At 36.9% G+C, this 21,943-nt stretch overlaps 1 protein-coding gene across 1 annotated transcript in view; it reads left to right on the top strand.

Moving 5' to 3' along the window:
- CFAP47 (cilia and flagella associated protein 47) overlaps positions 1-21,943 on the top strand; it is a 422,907-nt gene that overhangs the window by 198,157 nt on the left and 202,807 nt on the right. The window contains exons 36-39 of the mRNA XM_070603391.1: positions 43-177; positions 2,860-2,975; positions 18,744-18,894; positions 20,582-20,670. Coding sequence (XP_070459492.1) covers positions 43-177; positions 2,860-2,975; positions 18,744-18,894; positions 20,582-20,670 — 491 coding nt within the window. The remainder of the gene's footprint in view (positions 1-42; positions 178-2,859; positions 2,976-18,743; positions 18,895-20,581; positions 20,671-21,943) is intronic.

Here is a 21,943-nt window from a genome sequence, read left to right on the forward strand (position 1 = left end):
TCTGTATCTCCTCTAATTTATATTTCTCTTCTTTGAAACTAGGCCACCGACATCTGTGACCCTAATCCAATCCTGATGCTCATGCTTTGTGTCTACATGTACGAAAGCCTCCCTACATATCTCCCCAAGAAGGTGGTGCTCTTTCATTGTACTCTACATGACACTGTGCTGAGACGGGTAAGGACAGCTTTGAGGCCAAAATATATGGGGAGTTAAACACTTAAGAGGGGTTTTAGATATTTCTTTCTCAATCCAAAATTAACAAAAGTATCAATATAATAGGATAAGCCTTAACAAACATTGCTTCTCCTAAACCAAAAGTATAGCAGAGTAAAAGGGACACTTTTTGCTTAACAATAATCGCCACCTGCAGTGAAATGATGACTCTTTCATTCCATTGAGGAATGGGCTTTGAGGAGGTAGAAAATGAAAGTTAAGCCCTTTGAAGGAGAAATCCTTTCGGAAACTTGAACTCCATTTCATGTACAAGAGGACTGATACCGTAAGTGGAAACTTGTGATCAGAATATGCTTGGCTTTCCTTCAGGGAGCAGTTTACAGATCCGGATAGATTTTGTTCAAACGAAAATGTTGAAAGGGAAGTCCATAGTGAAAAGTGCTCCTCACCAGGGCCACCTAATTCCCACTAAACGAGTTTACATATGCTGGAGCTGCTAAATGTGTAACAGTGAATTTTTTTTTTTTTTTGAGGAAGATTAGCCCTGACATCTGCTGCCAATCCTCCTCTTTTTTCTGAGGAAGACTGGCCCTGAGCTAACATCCGTGCCTATCTTCCTCTACTTTTTATGTGGGACCCCTACCACAGCATGGCGTGCCGAGCAGTGCCATGTCCATACCCGGGATCCGAACCGGCAAACCCCAGGCTGCCAAAGTAGAACATGCGCACTTAACTGCTGCGCCACCGGGCTGGCCCAAAGCAGTGAATTTTTTAATTTGCAGGAAAAAATTGAAAATGAAATTTTGAATCCTGTGACAATAATAAATCTATATAAGTATGTCCATGTTTTGCAAGTGGAAAATATCTTTGATGGAAAAATATCTTGTTAGCGACCATTGACCTCACTTTGGTTTTCAAACAATTTGTTTCATATTAACACTTGTGAAATATCTCCTAGCATACAATTTTGGATTGCTTATATTTATCTAAGATTATTCCTTCTACTAGTTTTCATAAAATCTTCAACCAGATTTATAGGTCTCTTGACTTGCTTCTTTCTCAGGAAAGTGTGGGCTGATAGCATTTTATTCTGTACAAAAGTTAATTTACCCCTTTGGTCATAGCATGTTTATTCCTTTTCCTCAGGCTGTTTTATGTATCCTTCCTCTTATTAAGTTGGGGGAGTAATTTTATACTTTCGATGCAAAACATGTCCATATTTGGTCTTCAAAAAATATGTCCTGATGATCTTTGACTTGTAGTTGTAAGCTTTTTGAGAAAATAACTGTGTATCCTCTGTGACGGTATAAGCGATGGTTGGTAAGGATTCAGTTAAAAATAGGGAAAAACACAGGTTCTTGCCTCAAAGTGTAAAGGACTCAATTTAGGGAGAGGAAAACCCCCTCCTTCTGATTTTTTTTAGCACATATTGAAATATGATCGCTATTATTTAATTTTCTTTCTTCCCCTTTTTTTTGTAGGGAAAAGAGATATAAAACTCTTTAGAGATTTTTTTCAACAGTATTTACTATGATAATTCACTAAGTGCGATGATATTTAAGGGCTTTGGGTACTAATTAGCCTAGAGCTGTAATTATATTGGAGAGCACTTTTGACTTCAAAATAAAATTCCTAAAGAGTTAGAAATGCTTTCCTTCAGCCTGCAAAGATAAGAGGAGTCTGAATTAAATTGAGCAGTGATTTATTTCCGTTAGGTGTTATTACTGGTTCTCCTACTCTGTCCATGTTTGTATTTCTTTCTGCCATTTAAATGTTATTATTTTTAAAAAGTAGTTAATAACACAAGCTAGTGTTTAGACAACATTTTTAATAAACATAAATTATAATTGTGATGTTAAAAATCAAATTAAAGCATATGGAAATGGAAACATGATTTTCTTCCACATTTAATTATTTACTAGAAATAATATTCACACTGTAAGATTATAGATAAAAGACAGCTTTTATTTTTCACAAATGTGCACTTCTGATGGGTTTTCTTTTTTCCTTCTCCCCAAAGCCCCCCAGTACATAGTTGTGGATTCTAGTTGTGAATGCCTCTGTTTGTGCTATGTGGGATGCCACCCCAGCATGGCCTGCTGAGTAGTGCCGTTGCTGCGCCCAGGATCTGAACCAGCGAAACCCTGGGCCACCGAAGTGAAGCACACGGACTTAACCTCTCAGCCCTGGGGACAGCCCCTCCCTGTGCACTTCTGCTAAACTATATATGTATATGTATACTATTTTTTTTATATTTGTTTTTAAAAATTTTTTTTTCTTTTTGAGGAAGATTAGCCCTGAGCTAACATCCGCTGCCAATCCTCCTCTGTTTGCTGAGGAAGACTGGCCCTGAGCTAACATTCGTGCCCATCTTCCTCTACTTTATATGTGGGACGCCTACCACAGCATGGTTTGCCAAGCGGTGCCATGTCCGCACTCGGGATCTGAACCTGTGAACCCCGGGCCGCTGAAGCAGAACGTGCGCACTTAACCGCTGCGCCACCAGCTGGCCACTATATATATACTATTTTTAAATACAAAGTCTTCTTTCCTCCAGTTAGTGCACTAGTAATAAATATTTTCATGATTAAAATATATAACTTCCTTTAATAAAAATAAGAAATGTCAAATTATATAGTTTTAAAATTTATGATCTTATTTATATTCTCTCCTTCAACATAGATTCTACTGAAAAATTCAAGCCTGAAAAACTTAGTGTATAATGCCACAATTATTGGAAGAGATGCCACTGATTTCTCCCTCTCCCAAACAGGAAACGTTGTGACAATTTCTCCAAAGTAAGTTTTGTTTTGTTTTTTACTTCACTGTACATATCAACCCTAGAGATTTAATGTGTATTACAACTTTAAAAGAGTGATCTGGATTTGTTTTCAACTGATATGTATATAATGAAAAGACTGTCACTCACACATAGATAAAATATTCCTATGTTGCTGAGATTCCTCACCAGTTTTGTTAAAATAATTCTAACAACTTAAAGCAGCTGATTTTTGTGTATGCATTTCATTTTAGCTTATTTTGCATGCATATGGGCCCTAGAGATTAGACTATAAGTTGTTTGTTTATGTACTACAGGTCTGTTTCCTGCAGGAAACTGGAAACAGTCTGTGCTAGATTTATGTATATATACAACATATGTAGTTGTTTCTCAAAAGCACTGTGCTCATTGTAGAAATTTAGAAACTATGTAAGTATAAAGAACAAAAAATGTAAAAGCCTGATAATCTTACCTCAAAGACACTCCCAACGTTGCCATTTTTCTCTGTCCCTTCATGGTCATACGTATGGATCAATCGATTGATCTATCGATCGATGCAGAGATATCGAGATACAGAGATATATGCAGGTATATAAACTCCCAAATTGTACTGACATTCTATGGAGTCTCATTTTTATCTGATTTGGTCCACATGATACTTGTTCAATGTTTCTACTGCCATCCTACACCCAAAAATAAAGTGCAAATGAAACCCCCAGAGAATAGCCTTGAGGAATAAAATATGAGCACAACATATGACTTTTCCCAGATCAACAAATCCTATTTAATATGCCAACAGGGGTTAATGATGCAAATACTCTTATTACATAATACAATGGATGATATGAGAATAGCTGTGTGAGTACCACAGAGGTTGACAAATTTGATAACCACTAATAGATTTTAAACAGTCTTGAATTTTAGTCATTGCTTTTACATATAATAATTTTTTCCCAGTGCAAAGTGACAGAATGTAACTACTAAAGTTACTTCACTGGTTTACTTTTTGATTTTTTGCTACATGTTAACATGAGTTACTTTTCACAATGTAATCTTTATTGATTGTAGTATATCAAACACAGGAATAATTGGAAATGGGGGGAGTTTTCAATTAGTATTTAAAATACCAAGAAACCTAGTTGCAACAGTGTCCTTGAGTTGTGTCATTAGCCTGTGTTTGTTTTCCTCAGTTACTGCTCCATGCTAAAGGAGTATACAATTTATAAATTCTGAAACATTCATGATTGGGGCTATATCCAAATTGAATTAAATATGAGGGAAATAATTCCCCGATCACCTGTTTTTATGTTATAAATTAAATCATAGAGTAAAACTCTTTATAAAAATATTCCACACATTTTCTTTTTAGTGTTACTTTTTTTCATTGAGATAACATTGGTTTATAACATTATGTAAATTTCAGGTGTACATCATTATATTTCAATTTTTGTGTAGATTACATCATGTTCACCAGCCAAAGGCTAATTAAAATCCATCACCACACACGTGTGCCTAATCACCCATTTAGCCCTCTTCTCTCCTGCCTTCCCCTCTGGTATCCACGAATTCAATCTCTGGCTCTATGTGTTTGTTCTTGTTTTATTTTCTATTTATGAGTGAGATCATATGGTATTTGACTTTCTCCCTCTGGCTTATTTCACCTAGCATAATACCATCAGCCCATCCATGTTGTTGCAAGTGGCCAGATTTCATCATTTTTTATGGCTGCGTGGTATTCCATTGTGTATGTATACCACATCTCTTTATCCATCTGTCCCTCAATGGGCACCTAGGTTGCTTCCAAGTCTTGAATGATGCTGCATTGAGCATAGGGGTGCATGTATCTTTAAGCATTCATGTTTTCATGTTCTCTGGATAAATACCCAGCAGTGGAATAGCTGGATTGTATGCTAGATCTATTCTTAATTTTTTGAGGAAGCTCCATACTGTTTTCCATAGATATTGAACCAGTTTGCACTCCCACCAGCAGTGTATGAGAGTTCCCTTTTCTCTACATCCTCTCCAAAACATACTGTTTCCTGTCTTATTAATTATACCATTCTCGGGGGAGTGAGGTGATATCTCATGGTGGTTTTGATCTCCATTTCCCTGATAATTAGTGATGTTGAACATCTTTTCATGTTCCTGTTGGCCATCTGTATATCTTCTTTGGATAAACGTCTGTTCAGATCTTTTGCCCGTTTTTTAATTGGGTTGTTAGTTTTTATGTTGTTGAGATGTATGAGTTCTTTGTATATTTTGGATATTAATTCCTTATCAGGCATATGGTTTGCAAGTATCTTCTCCCAGTTGTTAGGTTGTCTTTTCATTTTGTTGATGGTTTCCTCTGCTGTGAAGAAGGTTTTTAGTTTGATGTAGTCCCATTTGTTTATTTTTTCTCTTGTTTCCCTTGCCCTGTCAGACATGGTACACGAAAACATGCTGCTAAGACCAATGTCAAAGAGTGTACTACCTATGTCTTCTTCCAGAAGGTTCATGGTTTCAGGCCTTACATTCAAGTCTTTAATCCATTTTGAGTTAATTTTTGTGTATGGTGAAAGATAATGGTCTGCCTTAATTCATTTGCATGTGGCTGTCCAGTTTTTCCCAACACCATTTATTGAAGGGACTCTCCTTTCTCCGTCGTATGTTCTTGGCTCCCTTATCGAAAATTAGCTGCCCATAGATGTTTGGGTTTATTTTTGGGCTCCTGATTCTGTTCCATTGATCTGTCTGTCTGTTCTTGTGCCAGTACCATGCTGTTTTGATTACTATAGCTTTGATTGCTATAGCCTTGTAGTATATTTTGATATCAGGGAGTTTTGTTCTTTTCCCTCAAGATTCTTTTGGCTATTTGGGGTCTTTTGTTGTTCCATGTAAACTTTAGGATTCTTTGTTCTATTTCTGTGAAAAATGTCATTGAAATGTTGATAGGGATTGCACTGAATCTGTAGTTTGCTTTAGGAAGTATGGACATTTTAACTATGTTAATTTTTCTAATCCAAGAGCACGGAATATCTTTCCATTTCTTTTGTCTTCTTTTTCTTGGAACAATTTTTCATAGTTCTCAGTGTATGGGTCTTTCACCTCCTTGGTCAAGTTTATTCCTAGGTATTTTATTCTTTTTGTTGTGATTGTAAATGGGATTGCCTTCTCAATTTCTCTTTCTGCTACTTTGTTGTTACTGTATAGAAATGCAACAGATTTTTCTATGTCAATTTTGTATCCTGCAACTTTACCATATTCATTTATTATTTCTGAAAATTTTTTGGTAGATTCTTTAGGGTTTTCTATATATAAAATCATGTCATCTGCAAATAGTGACAGTTTCACCTCTTACATTCCAATTTGGATCGCTTTTATTTCTTTTTTTTGCCTGATTGCTCTGGCTAGGTCTTCCAATACTATGTTAAATAAGAGTGGTGAAGTGGGCATCCTTGTCTGATTCCTGTTCTTAGAGGGCTAGCTTTCTGTTTTTCCCCATTGAGATTGGTATTAGCTGTGGCTTTGTCATATATGACCTTTATTATGTTGAGGTACTTTCCTTCTATACCCATTTTATTTAGAGTTTTTATCATAAATGGATGGTATAGCTTGTTAAATGCTCTCTCTGCCTCCTTTGAGATGATCATGTAATTTTTATTCTTCATTTTGTTAATGTGGTGTATCACATTGATTGATTTGTGGATGTTGAACAGTCTCTGCATCCCTGGAATAAATCCCACTTGATCGTGGTGTATGATCTTTTTAATGTATTGTTGTATTTGATTTGCTAGTATTTTGTTGAAGACTTTTGCATCAATGTTCATCAGTGATATTGGCCTATAATTTTCTTCTTTCGTGTTGTCCTTGCCTGATTTTGGTGTCAGGGTAATGTTGGCTTTGTACAATGAGTTAGAAAGCCTCCTCTTCAATTTTTTGGAAGAGTTTGAGAAGGATAGGTATTAAGTCTTCTTGGAAGATTTGATAGAATTCACCAGGGAAGCCATCTGGTCCTGACTCTTATATTTTGGGAGGTTTCAGATTACTGTTTTGATCTCCTTACTGGTGATTGGTATATTCAAATTCTTTATTTCTTTTTGATTCAATTTTGGAAGCTTGGATTATTCTAAGAATTTATCCATTTCTTCTAGATTATCCAATTTTTTGGCATATAGCTTTTCATAATATTCTCTTATAATCTTTTGTATTTCTGAGATGTTGGTTTTAATTTCTCCTCTTTCATTCCTGATTTTATTTATTTGAGCCTTGTATCTTTTTTTCTTGGTGAATCTAGCTAAAGGCTAGTCAATTTTGTTTATCTTTTCAGAGAATCAGCTCTTAGTTTCACTGATTTTTTTCTACTATTTTTAGTCTTGATTTCATTTGTTTCTGCTCTGATTTTTATTATTTCCTTCCTTCTACTGATCTTGGACATTGTTTGTTCTTCTTTATCCAGTTCCTTTATGTGCACCATTAGATTATTTATTTGAGAGTTTTGTTGTTTGTTGAGGTAGGCCTGTATTACTATAAATTTCCCTCTTAGGATTGATTTTGCTGTATCCCAGAAATTTTAGCATGTAGCATTTTCATTTGTATCCAGATATGTTTTTTATTTCTTCTTTGACCTGATTGTTGTTCAGTAGCATTTTGTTTAATCCCCACGTATTTGTGTCTTTTCCGATTTTCTTCCTGTAGTTGATTTCTAGTTTCATACCATTGTAGTCAGAAGAGGTGGTTGGTATTATTTCAGTCTTCTTAAATTTATTGAGACTTGTTTTGTGGGCTAATAGTGATCTGTTTTGGAGAATGTTCCATGTGCATTAGAAAAGAATGTGTATTTTGTGGTTGTTGGATGGAATGTTCTTTATATATCTTCTAAGTCCTTCTGGTCTAATGTGTCTTTTAAGGCCAATGTTTCCTTATTGATCTTCTATTTGGATGACCTATCCATTGGTGTATGTGGAGTGTTAAATTCTCCCACTATTATGTTACTGTCTGTTTCTCCTTTTGTGTCTGTTCATAATTGCTTTATTATTTAGGTGTTTCTATGTTGGGTTCATAGATATTTACAAGTGTTATATTCTCTTTTTGGATTGTTCCCTTTATCATTATATAGTGCCATTCTTTGTCTCTTGTTACAGTTTTTGTTTGAAAGTCTATTTTGTTTGATATAAGTATTGGCACCCCAGCTTTCTTTTCATTTCCATTTGCATGGAGTATCTTTTTCTGTCCTTTCACTTTTAGTTTGTGAATATCTTTAGCTCTGAAGTATTTCTCTTCAATGGAGCATATATATGGGTCTTTTTTATATCCAATCAGCCACTCCATGCCTTTTGATTGGAGCTTTTAGTCCACTGATAATTAAAGTAGCTGTTGATAAGTATGTACTTATTGCCATTTTGTTACTTTTGTCTGAGTGTTTTAGTAGTTCTTCTCTATTCCTTTCTTGTCTTGCTCTCTTCCCTTGTGGTTTGATGCCTTTCTTTAGTATTACTTTTGGGTTTCTTTCTCTTATTTTTTTTTTGTATTTATTCTAGGTTTCTGGTTTGCGATGATGATGAGGTCCATATATAATAATCTATGTATATATCAATCTATATTAAGTTGATATTCTCTTTAGTTTGTCCTCTTTCTAAAAGCTCTACTCTTTTCCTCCCCTCCTGCCACATTTTATGTTTATGATACCATATCTAACTTCTTTTATTGTGCTGGTGATCCATTACCCCATTATCATGGGAATAGATAATTTTAGTACTTTTGTCTTTTGACCTTCATATTAGCTCCAAAAGTGGTTGACCAGCTACCTTGTGGTATATTTGCCTTTACCAATGAATTTACTGCCTTTTTTTGGGGAGAATTTTCTTATTCCTATTTGTGATCTTCTATTTTCTACTTAAATAAGTCCCTTTAGCATTTCTTGTAGGGCTGGTTTCTTGGTGATAAACTTTAGTTTTTGCTTGTCTGGGAAACTCTTTATTTCTCCCTCTATTCTTTTTTTTTTCAGGAAGATTAGCCCTGAGCTAACTACTGCCAATCCTTCTCTTTTTACTGAGGAAGACTGGCCCTGAGCTAACATCCATGCCCATCTTCCTCTACTTTATATGTGGGACACCTCCCACAGCATGGCTTTTGCCAAGTGGTGCCATGTCCACACCCAGGATGCTACTTGGTGACCCTCGGGCTGCTGAGAAGCAAAATGTGCAAACTTAACTGTTGCGCCACAGGCTGGCCCCTCCCTCCATTCTTAATGATAACCTTGTTGGGTAGAGTATTCTTGGCTGTAGGTTTTTCCTTTCAGCACTCAAAATATATTGTGCCACCCCCTTCTAACCTTTAAGGTTTCTGCTGAGAAGTCAGCTGATAACCTTATGAGGTTTCCTCTGTATGTAACTTGTTGCCTTTCTCTTGCCGCTTCTAAGATTCTTTCTTTATCTTTAATTCTTGACATTTGAAATATAATGTGTCTTGGTGTGGGCCTCTTTGGATTTATCTTGGTTAGTGTTCTCTGTGCTTCCTATACCTGGATGTCCGTTTCCTTCCTTAGGTTAGGAAAGTTTTCAACTATTAGTTCTTCAAATAGATTCTCTGCCCCTTTGTCTCTCTTCTCCTTCTGGGACACCTATAACATGGATGTTAGTGCACTTGATGTTGTCGCAGAGGTCCCTTAGACTGTCCTCATTCTTTTAAATTCCTTTTTCTTTTATCTGTTCAGCTTGGGTGATTTCCTTTAGTCTTTTTTCCAGCTCACTGATCTGTTCTTCCATACCATCTACTCTACTCTTGATTCCCTCTAGTGAATTTTTCATTTCCAGTTTTGTATTCTTCACTTCTGATTGGTTCTTTTTATATTTTCCAATTCTTTGTTGAAGTTTTCACTGAGTTCATCCATTCTTCTCCCAAGATCAGTGAGCATCCTTATGACTTTTTGTTTGAACTCTTTGTCAGGGAGATTGTTTATCTCTGTTTCATTCAGTTCTTTTTCTAGGGTTTTGTCCTGTTCCCTTATTTGGAACATATTTCTTTGTCTCCTCATTTTTCCTCTTTCTGTGTGCTTGTATCTACGTATTAGGTGGGTCAGCTATGTCTCCTGATCTTGGAGAGGTGGCCTTATGTAAGAGATGCCTTATGAGTCCCAGCAGTGTGCTTTCCTCTTCTCACCAGTCCCAAATGTTCCATCAGTGTCCCTTGTGTGGGCTACATGTGTCCTTCTGTTGTGGCAGGGTTGCTTTTGCTGCAGGTGGCCAGGGAGGCTAGGCTGTCTCCTGGTCTGGCTGGTTGTAAAGCTCAACTGCATGTGGCTCTGCTGTGGACCTTTCAGACACTTTATCAGGTGCAGGGACCCCCCAGCACAGTTGACTACACAGTCTAATAGCGCATTCCCATTGCAGTTTTTCTGTTAAGTGAGTAGGCCCCCAGTGTGGCTGGTTGCTAGGCTCAGGGGCTTACAATTGCTGTAGGACTCTGGCCTGAAAGGCTCTTGTCATCTTCCTCAGGCTTGCAGCTGAGTGGGGCCAGTCCCAGTTATGGAAGCACCCAATTGTTTTAGGCTTTGGAAAGTGGAGCTGATACCCTATGTGGCTGTTTGACAAGCACAAGTCTGCTGCAGCTGACAAGCTCCACCACCCACAGGGCCACACACCCCATCAACACAGTCCTGCCACATGTGCACCCCAGCTCACTGAAGCAGACCCAATTGCTCCACTGTAGGGGCTCCACACGCTCCAACAACGCAAGCGTACCCCTCACACTCACACTGCCCTGCTGAGTTGGACTTACTTGCCTGACTGCAGAGGTTCCAGCTTCCCTACCTCTGTGGGCCCACAAGTTGCCTGTAGGCTTGCTGTTTAGTGGGGTGAGTCCCTAGGGTGAGCTGCTTGCCCCGGCTGAGCTGCATTAAATTGGTGCTCTAGTGGGTAGGGCAGACCCCTGTGCTGACAGGCAAGGGGAAGAACTCCAGTGGCATCTGCCTCATCCATGTTAGCACGCCTCTACTAGGTCACAATAATGACTGCTGCCAATGTCTCAGTCCTTCGAGAGGTCTCACCTCTCAACAAGATGCACCGACCTATTAAGTGAGTCTCTTTACCAAAGGACTGCGTACATTTCTGGTGATTTTAGGTTGCTTTCTGAAATTGGTAAATTTGCGTGTGGGACCTTTGAGAGCTGGCTTTTTTCCTTATGTCTGATAGCTTTTCTGGGGGCATTCCCTATTGTAGTTAGTAGCCAGAAAAGCCAGATATTATGACACTTGTCTCGGTTGTACTGAGTCCAAAAGCTGCTTATTGTGATAATGCTCCACTGCTCAGATCCCCCACTCCTCCAGGTAAGGCTTCATACCTTAAGTTTGCTCCTGGCTGGCTGTGAGATGCTGCAGCTAGAAGGCGGCTTTTTTCTCTCTAGAAAGGAATTTCTGTCTCTTCTACCTCAGTCAGCACTGTCCCTTGTTGTGGGGGTTCTTTTTGTTCAGTTTTCAGTTCTCTCTTAGGGGTAATTGTTCCAAGAGTAGTTGCAAATTTGTTGTGTCCATGAGAGGAGGTGAGTTCAGAGTCTGCCTGCACTACCATCTTGACACCATTTGTACATTCCACCCATTTTCCAAGTTATACTTCTTACATGTCTGTTATAAAACACAACTTTGGTAATACAAGTTCATCTGGACATTGTCACAGTACCATTTGTCTTCCCTTAAGTCTTTGACAGTTGAGATCTGTTTTCTGCCCTTCAAATAGGATGATACAAGTGAAAAGGATTTGGGTTTCTCCCCTATTTTTTTTCACTCATAAACCTAATAGCCTCTTCCAGTATTTTTTTCTTCTTCTTCTCCCTACACCCCCCTGTACATAGTTGTATATTCTAGTTGCAGGTCCTTCTGGTTGTGCTATGTGGGACACTGCCTCAGCATCACCTGATGAGCGGTGCCATAGTCCATGCTCAGGATCCAAACCAGGGAAACCCTGGGCCGCGGAAGTGGAGCACATGAATTTAACCACTCGGCCACAGGGCTGGCCCCTCTTCCAGTATTTTAAATCTCTCATTAAGTGGAACTTCTTCCTAACAACTACCCTAAACCCCTGAGATTTTAGCTTAAGACAATATTTCTTTTTAATGAAATTAACATATATAGTTTGTCTGTTTGTTTGTTTGGTGAGGAAGATTATTGTCCCTGAGCTGCCTTCACTTATGAGGAAGGTTGTCCCTGAGCTAACATCTGTGCCAGTCTTCCTCTATTTTATATGTGGGGTGCTGCCACAGCATGGCTTGATGAGTGGTGTGTAGGTCTGTGCCCAGGATCCAAACCCATGAACCCTGGGCTGCTGAAGCAAAGTGCGCAAACTCAAACACTATGCCACTGGGCTGGCCCCAACATTTACAGTTTTTATTGTAAATGTACAACCTGTATATTGTAGAAAATTGGACTGTTACAGAAAACTATAAAGAGGAAAACAAAAATCACCTAGAATCCCATCAGATAAACACAGCTAATTTATGAGTTCATTTCCTTCCAGTCGTTTTATATGCACAAGTATGTGGCTTGTTATACCATATGTATTGTTAGCTATTTACAAAATAATGCATCATATATGTAAATGTTAAAAATACTTAATATTTATTAAACATGTTTTGACCATATTGTACATGTACATAGTCTTGTCTTCAAGTTATTTATCTTTTTTTTATCAAAATTTAGCTTGCACATGCTTTAGCAACTCAAATATGTAGAGGAGTTTAAAATGAAAAGCAAGTTCTTTTTCCCTCACATCCCTGTCTCCAGAGATCCACTTCTTGAGGCACCTGCTTTTAACTCTTTCAGTTATGTCTAATTTGAGTTCTTCTGATGGTTACCTCCGTAAATATTTAATCTACATATCTTTGTCAATATTTTTGATATATCAACTTCAGAAATAATCTATTGACATATAGCTAGAATATTTAATGGTCTAGCTTACTTACTGCTGTAGATTTATTGACCTGCCACCCAACATCACCAGTTTTATCTTCTGTTTATTACTTTTTCAAGAGTAAAAATGTATTTTATAAATATTTCTTATACCATCAATATATAAAGTGTCTTTTGACTCCTTTTTTAAGCTGAGAAAATTAGTAAATTCTAAAGAAATACTGAAGAGATGTCAATATTGGGATTTTCTTTATTTCTCTTTGGATAGAAACTAATATCTTTCTTAGTTTACTCACTATTTATTTTTACAAAAATCCTTATGAAACTTTCTAATAAAAAGTATGGGAGAGGTAAATTTCCCAAGATTTTGCTTTTTTGAAGCATGTCTTTTTACTACCCTTACATTTGACTTATATTTTCTTGGTATGTTATTCTAAGTTGAAAAGATTTTTCCTCATAACTCTTAAAATAATTGTTCCACTGCCTCATACTATTCTGTATTTGTGATGAGACAGTCTATATAAGTCTATTTCTGCACACCTCTTGAAATTTTTAGGATCTTCTGTTGTGTTCTTATGTTGTTCCAGAATACATCAAGGAGGGTCTTTTTTAATTGTCTGCATACACAGACACTTCTTTCATTATGAAGTTGTTTATCATAAGCTCTGGAAAATTCTCTTAAATTGTTTCTTTCTTAATTTTCTCCCCTCTGTTTTTCTCTGTTCTCGTTTTCCAACCTTTAGTTCTTAGATATTGAACCTGTTAATTGTATCCTCTATCCTATGACTAGTATTTTTCATCTCATTGCTTTTTCGTCACTTTATCAATGTTGCCTTTTCCACCTGTTTCCTGTGGGAGAGAGAGACAGAATGAAAGACTCTCTATACATATATATTTGTAAGAGTACTTTCCTTTTCAGTGAATAACCCTATTTCATAGCATCCTATTCTTAAATTCAGATTGCAGTATCTTTGTAAATGTCTCTGACTTTTATGTTCTCATCTATTACCTGTTATTATATTTTCTTTGATGTCAGTTATGTTTGTTTATCTTGGTTTCAGTGTTTCATATTTAAGGATTCATTCTAATGACTTGTGATACTTGTTTATCCATTCATATGTAATAATAAGGCAATAGAAGAGTATATTGTGAGTCTGTATATGCACAGGTTTGTCAACTGACAGACTTCGCTTTAGAGTAAAAAACATCCTACTTTTATGCCCAATTTCCTGGCATTGTGCACTGGCATTGGGCAGAGTGGGGTTGTCTGAACTCCATCTTGTCTTCCATTCAAGTGGGCATCTCCGGAAATGGCCTCTCCAGGAGTCTCCAGGGCAGCTTTGTTTCTTTTATTAGCCTCTGTGTAGATGCTCATTGATAGCTTCCTCTAACTAGAGGCTTAAAAAAAAAAAACCCTTTATTATAATTTTAATGAGATTTTTCTTAGAGAGCAAGGTGATGAATCTGGGCTTCAGATGCCACTGGGGTCTAGAACCCTTCTATTATGTCTTTTAACAATTACGTGCTGAGCCTTGATACTGACATGCACAGGCTCTATGATCCAGCCTTGTTTTTCGTATTTGGAAAATGAGAATCAGAATTATTTACCAACAGTTTTGTCAGTAATAAATGTAACTATATAGGCAAAACACCTAGTAGTGTAACTGGAACTTATAGGAAGCAATCAATAAGTATTTGCCCCCTCGCTCTAAATTCAAAGTGCTGGTGATTCATAGATGAAAATATATCAACACTACCCACATGTTTACACTCTAGCAGGGTGCCCTACGAGCAAACACACAATGAAGATATAATTCGATAATTATTTTATTCGTGACATATGTATAGAACTAGAGGAAAATGGAAAAAAGAAGCACCTAAGTGTTCTTGGGCAAATCATGGAAGGGTTCCCAGGAGAGGTAATGCTTAATTTTTAATGTATATGGAAAACAATTATTCACTTTTCTGGATGCGTTTTCTTTTGTAAGCTTTAATACTGTTATTAGGTGGTCCTTTAAGTATCTCTTTAGCTATACTAAATAATTTTATAGTCTTTGTGTTTTTCAAATAGGGTTCAGAAAATTTCTTAAAAAAATCTGTACTTTTATTATTATCAGATATTATATAATGATCCGTGTATCATCCTGTCTTAGCTTCTACTTAATCACTATTAATAGTGGCTCTTTCTGCCAGCTGTGGACTTACATTCCCAGCGATATCATTAATATAGAAAAGATTAAACAGCTACACTAACATAGAAACATGTTTGTTTCTGCATCTAACTTGATGACTACATTTAGCTGTAACCATGGAGTAGCTGCCATTAAAGTGAAAGTATACTTTTAGAAAGCTAGCCCTGGTGGTCTAGTGGTTAAGATTCAGTGCTCTCACCACCATGGTCAGGTTCATTTCTCCATCAAGGGAACTACACCTCTTAGCTGTCGGTTGTTATACTGCGGCAGCTGCATGTTGCTGTGATGCTGAAAGCTATGCCACCAGTATTTCAAGTATCAGCAGGGCCACCCATGGTGGACAGGTTTCAGTGGAGCGTCCAGATTGGAAGAAGGACCTGGCCACCCACTTCCAAAAAACTTGGCCATGAAAGCCTTATGAATAGCAATAGTGCATTGTCTGGTAGAGCTCCGAAAAATGAGAGGATAGTGCAAGAAAGACCTGTACACAGCTGTACACAGCTGTACACAGGGTTGCCAGGAGTCAGAATCGACTTAAGGCACTAACAACAAAAATACTTTTAGAAAACCATTCTGTTTCTTTTTTTCATTATTATTCTCATTGAGCCTTATGGGCACTGACATTGATGTGTTATAAATTTAACATCTTTTCTGAAAGCCAAGTTGAGGTAGTTTATGAGATACATGTAATATCAAGGATATTTTTTTTTAAATGAGGAGGAGGCAATTGGAAAAAAAAGAAACAAAAAGATAAGAAAATGAAGATGAAACCTATAGTTATACACGTCTGGAGCCCTAGGACACTTACCTGAAGTGGACCACCCGTTTGCTTCTGAACTTTCTAACACATTCAGGAAGAAATCCTGTCCTTTACTTGCTTCATTATGAGTACAAAATTTTTAAAAGGAACATCTATACTCAAGAGAAGCTCAAATTTTTATGGTCCTAAAACTAGCCAATGACATAAAAAGGATACTGTATTTTAAAATGTATTTCATAGGACTTAAGCATAGTCATAAATTCACTTAAGTGCATGTTATTTAGATTATGATCATTCTTGAACACCTTTCTTCATCAGCTACCACGGAGATCCAGTCCATTACCAAGTCCTATTGATTTTACCAAGTATGTCTTACATTTGGCATCTTTTCACCTTATCTGCCTCTTCCATTCTAATTTGATGAACCATCATCTTTAAACTGGGCCGCTACAATAGACTCCTAGTAGGCTTCTTTGCAATACATCCTCTATATTATAATGACAATATTTTTTTTTTTTTTTAAGATTTTATTTTTTCCTTTTTCTCCCCAAAGCCCCCCGGTACATAGTTGTGTATTCTTCGTTGTGGGTTCTTCTAGTTGTGGCATGTGGGACGCTGCCTCAGCGTGGTCTGATGAGCAGTGCCATGTCCGCGCCCAGGATTCGAACTAACGAAACACTGGGCCGCCTGCTGCGGAGTGCGCGAACTTAACCACTCAGCCACGGGGCCAGCCCCATGACAATATATTTTTTTTTTTTTTAAATGCAAATTTGTTACTTAGGTTATTCTTCTGCTTAAAATATTTCCGTAGTTTCCCATCACCATTAGGATACAGACTGAATATCTCAACCTGGTCCATGTGGCCTTTCATGGCTGGCTCTTGGCTATATCTTGCATCACTAACACCCTTGCTCTCTAAGCTTCAGATGCCCTGGCTTTTGGCAAGTTCTTCAAACGCATAATTCCTCATATCAGAGGGCTTGGATTCCTTCTTTCCTTCCCTGCTCATTCTAGCTAACTCATTCTCATCCTTCACATCCCACCTAACATATCCCATCAGACTATATCACACTCTCCAGTCTAGGTTCTCATACCATTTATAGCACAGACCTCATTTGTAATTTCACATTTATTTTGTGATGACATAGTTAATATCTGCCATGTCCTGTAGAAGGGAAGATCCAGGAGATCGGGAATAGTGTGTTTTTTTCTAATTATTGTATCCCAAAAATCTAAAACGGTGCCTGGAACATTATAAATTCTCTATAAATATCAGTTGAATGAATGAATGACTTTATCTAATGATGAATTTTAGAATATCTGGAAAAGTCCTAAATCACTCGTAGGTATTCTAACACACAATTTGAGCCTATACACCCAGAAAAAGATCTCAAGGTCAAATAGCCTTTGTTTTTCAAGTCCATGAGCTTTTCATAATGGCCAAGGAAATGTCCTCTTGCACAAATTGAGGAGATCAGTTATGACATTTCTGAGTAAAAACCATCCCCACTCCTGCTAGATGTAAGCTATAATCTTCCCTAAAAAACAATTTTGAGAACATTTCTGTTGATTTTGAAAGTCCCTCATTCACTTTACTCTTTGCCACTGCCTAGACTTACACATTCAACAATCATTCCACAAGAGTTCTGGGGCAGTTAAGCTGAAGTTTGACACTGAGGATCTATTTCCATCTCCATTCCCAAATATCTGTATCCTAAGAGAAGGCGATAGGTGATAGTTTGTACAAAGGAATATCTGTGATATGGTGTATAATGCTAACTATGCTAAAAGCCAGAGCGAAAGCAAAAGGTAAAATTTCCCCAAGATTTATCACCCACAGCTCTGGCAAGGCAAGGCTGAAAGATTCAGCCAGTAAGGAAACACTAAGTCCACTTTTTTATTTGGAGAGTTCATTATGTACATAAACAGTGAAAACAAAGTAATCAAAGGGGGCAGATCCTCATGTCCCTTGTGCAGGGCAACATCCAAACAAAAGGGGCCAGATGACTGCATCATGGATGGTAGGACACGCTGCTGCTGACAGCCAATTTTATGCTGCAACTGAGCAGTTTGATAGCCTGTAGCTCTACCCTGAAGGGGGCTAGGCAGCAAGCCTCATACCTCATCAGAATCTAGGAGGCAATGAGGAACTGGTGACAGCCTGTCAGGGGAGCTAGGGAGGCAAGTGAGAAACGTCCCCTAGCAGCTCTTCCTGAGCCTCCATGCTCTTATGTAATGAGAGGATTACAGGACTTTCCGCCAAGATTGATACTGCAGTTAGGCCTTGCATACATGGCGTATGTGTTGTCATGTAAGGTTGCCAGGGTGCCACAGTGTATTCATTCCTCTACAAACAGGTAAGTGACATCTCCAAGTCCATAGACTCCCTACCATTTTGCCATGTTTTAGACTAGAAAGTTGAAGTTTAAGGGAGATGGACATGCTTTTTTTAATTCCTTCTTTGAATCAAGTGTTTCTCTCAAGTAAAAATCATGCTATTTATATAACCATTATTTTGATTTGAGATTTGAATTTTATTTTCAACCACAGCATTACATATTTTTTTGAATTCTTAGCTTTTCTCATTTTTTTCTCTGTGTGATAAAAAACCAGTGGTATGACTAAGTATTTGTGTAAATGGTAGCACAGAATGTCCTGTGAACCTCACACAAAAATGTATATGATTTCCTATGGCTAGCTGTTAGAAAATCCAATATTTGGCAGATTACATACATTTGAAGGCAACTTTAGATTTTATACGCTGGATCAAGATGTTTTAACTGGTGACAGTAACTAGGTTGCAGGCTTCCTGAGGTCTGTAACCGTCTTTAATTTTATTGTAGAAGTAAGTATATTGCCGAGTGTAGGCACTGGGTACATGATCTACACTGAATAGATGCTTATTCGTTGGATCTTTTCAATACGATATTTTCTCTTTTACCTTTTATTAAACAGAGACCAAGTTAATCTCACTGTGAAATTCATGAGTCGCTTCCTTCATCCTGCTGAAGCTTTACTGATACTAATTTCAAAACCTAGGAATGCAGTAAGAGGCACTACGATGGCCTTTGCTCTTAAGGGTGAAGTGCTCAATTTTAAAGCCATTGTAAGTACATTCTCCCTGTTTTGTATGTCTTTGTTTCTCTTCTCAGGCCAGGCCATGGAGTTGCCCACGCACAATTGTTCTTTCAGGTTTTATTTCCATGCAGCTCTTATTCTTTGAGAGCGTTTGTGTCCAGACACACAGATGTGCACATACTTAGATTTGCACGATTCTTGGCTTCTGGGTCTCTGATATTCTTGCCCTGACACTCTTTCTGTGGAAATAAGTCTCCAGTTTTATAATAGAATTTAAAAGGACTTGTATTGATTGTTACTTTAAGGTCAGATTTTTAAGATCTGATTTCGTTCTTTTCATGATGGAGTTGTCCACTACACACACAGCAATTTACATGCCCTTCTGCCATGGAAACTTGGGATTTAAGTTAAAGCAGTCCCTGGGCCTTTGACTGTTTTTGTTTGAATTAAACATTAGTGGTTTAGACAGCAAAGAAAATGTTTCTCTTCTCTGATAGCAACATTCATCAATTTATCTTGAGTGTCCTGTGGATCAAATCGATGGTAAAGATGATGCTAAGACTGGCATTTATTGAGAAGTGATGATGTTCCAGTTCTAACTGTTTATATGTCAAAGGATAGGGAAAAAGGATTGTAAAATCTCTGTCAAATGGTTGTGACATTGCTATGATTGACTTTTTATAGCCATTATTTTGTTTAAATATTATTTTCTACCATGGATGTATGGTAAAAAAGAAGTAAATGTGTTGTGTTGCCAGATTTCCATATAGATTGTAGAGAATTTTAAGTGTGCAGTGTCATGAGTAGCAGGTAAAGAGAATGAGTAGTAATGGACAGTTGTGTGAGGAGAGCATTAAGACAGACTGGCTTATTGGATAATGACACCCAGAACAGGAAGTAGGCATTTGATTGTCACAGAGATGTGTATTGTGATCTTTGAATTTCCTCCTAAATAATGAACTCTTAGACTTCCCAACCCTCTCACACAAATTCTCTGAAACAAAACGTTGCTTTGCCACATGTGTCTTAGAGACATGGATGGTTTTAGCCTGTTGTTAGCATGGCTCTGGGGCAGAAAAGCTGACACCTGAAGCTCATGCAGTCTCTGTTTACTTCTCCATCTGGCTACTCATGGTCTTAGTCACCAGGAAGTGGATTGGATAATAATGGAGAAATAAAATAAGGTAAGAACATGATCAGTCTAAAAATGTATAATTCCTAGTATCTTTTCCTTCATGGAAGTCCTTTGGGTAATTTGAAGTTTTAATTTTACATTTGTGCTTTTATTATAGTACGGATATGTCAGTGTAGCCACCCCATTACAAACGTAGGCATGTCACACTCACACACACTCATACACAGATATTCGCGCACTCACACACTCCTGCCTCTTCCTTATGCCATGTGTATTAGGTATATATATGATTGATTAATTTGCCTGTGAAATCATGTTCAGTCATTAACAAAACCAATTGTAAGGAAATCAATTTGGGAGACACTAGTGTAACAGATAGTTCAGGTGTTAGCACTATGGGTCAGTGATGATGTTAAATCTATTTTTATTCTTTCCTCCCAGATTTTGGCAGTACAATGTTTGTGGGAAAGGGGAATTATGTAAATTAATATCACTGTAATACTTTAAGTTTATATTTTATAATTCAGGATAGTCTTTTTTGTTATTATCATATAGTATGTTTTATTTATTTTTACTTTAGGAAATTATAAAATGCAAATCCCCATGTTATAAATGGAAAGAATTCACTGTGAATGTTAAAAATCCCTTCAGTACTGCTGGGGACTTCAGGTAAGTTATTGTTTTAGTGTAAATTCATTGCAATTAGCCATATCCAATCTTAAGGGAAATATGTAATTTTCTTCAACATGAATCAGTTTGAGGAGAAATGTTATATATTTATGTTGCTATAAATTTATAAGCATCATCAGGTAAAACAGAAGAAATAATCAAGGTAAATCAGTTTTCCTCGAAATGCTATTTGATCTATACAAAGCGAAGACTGATCATATCAAATTTATGAATTTTATCTATAAGCTTTGTTTATTGAGATGTATTATTCTTTCAATTTTTAAAAATTTATAATTAATAGACTTTTTTACTTCTATTCCATCTGTATTTTATTCCATCTGTTGATTTCCAAAAGTGAAATATTGATTCAAGCAGAAAATGCATTTTTACTTAAGGAATCATGATTAATTAAAACAGCACATTAAGTGTATATTTGTGCATCTTGAGATTTAACACCACTAACTACAACATAGATTTGAAATGAAAAGACACTAAAATGCATAAGTATTATTTAGGGTCACAACAGAAAAATATCTTTCTATAAATTTACATGTTGAAGAAGATGGACAATGGTACCTTATGTACTACTTAAATTAGGAACTGTTTCCACTAGCTTTAGAAATCATATCCTCACAATAATACTTAGTGTTGAGACTGCAAGTTGTATGTATGCTTATTATTTTAGTATTTGATAATTTCTAGTTTTTTAAATCACTGTACATCTAGGTTTTTGGTAGTTTCTTATTAACAATACCATTTATTGTTGATAAAAAAATTCTTTTGTTAAAACAGTTATCGGTGAATTTATGGTTCCCATGTTCATGTGAGCGAGAATTTTATTTACTGTAATTTTGTTAAAGTGTTATATCAGGAAGTGAGAATCAAAAAATGTCAGAATATGTGGCATTAACCCAGCATTAAAATATGCCCTTAAATAAACCAAATGACTGTTCTTCAGAAGAAATCAGGATCATACGTATTCTTGTGTTAGAGCTGAAGGAAGATGTCAAAGTGCCAGGAATTGGTGGAACATTATAGTTGTATGTTTCTCAAAAAATCAGCATATTTTGTTGTTATTTTATGGTTTATTTCACGGTGAATTAAAGTCGTTACTTCTTGTAAGGGGTGCATGGTTCAGTAGAGGACAAGATTGTTAGCTGAGGAATTTTGACTCCTTCCTCCCTCGTATGAATGTGCCCCTCAAACTTAAGCAATGGGCATATAAACTCAAAATTTTAAAACCAATCACAAAATCTGTAAAATGAATATTTCA

The sequence above is a fragment of the Equus przewalskii genome, chromosome X (genome assembly GCF_037783145.1).
Source record: "Equus przewalskii isolate Varuska chromosome X, EquPr2, whole genome shotgun sequence".
Taxonomy (NCBI): Eukaryota; Metazoa; Chordata; class Mammalia; order Perissodactyla; family Equidae; genus Equus; species Equus przewalskii.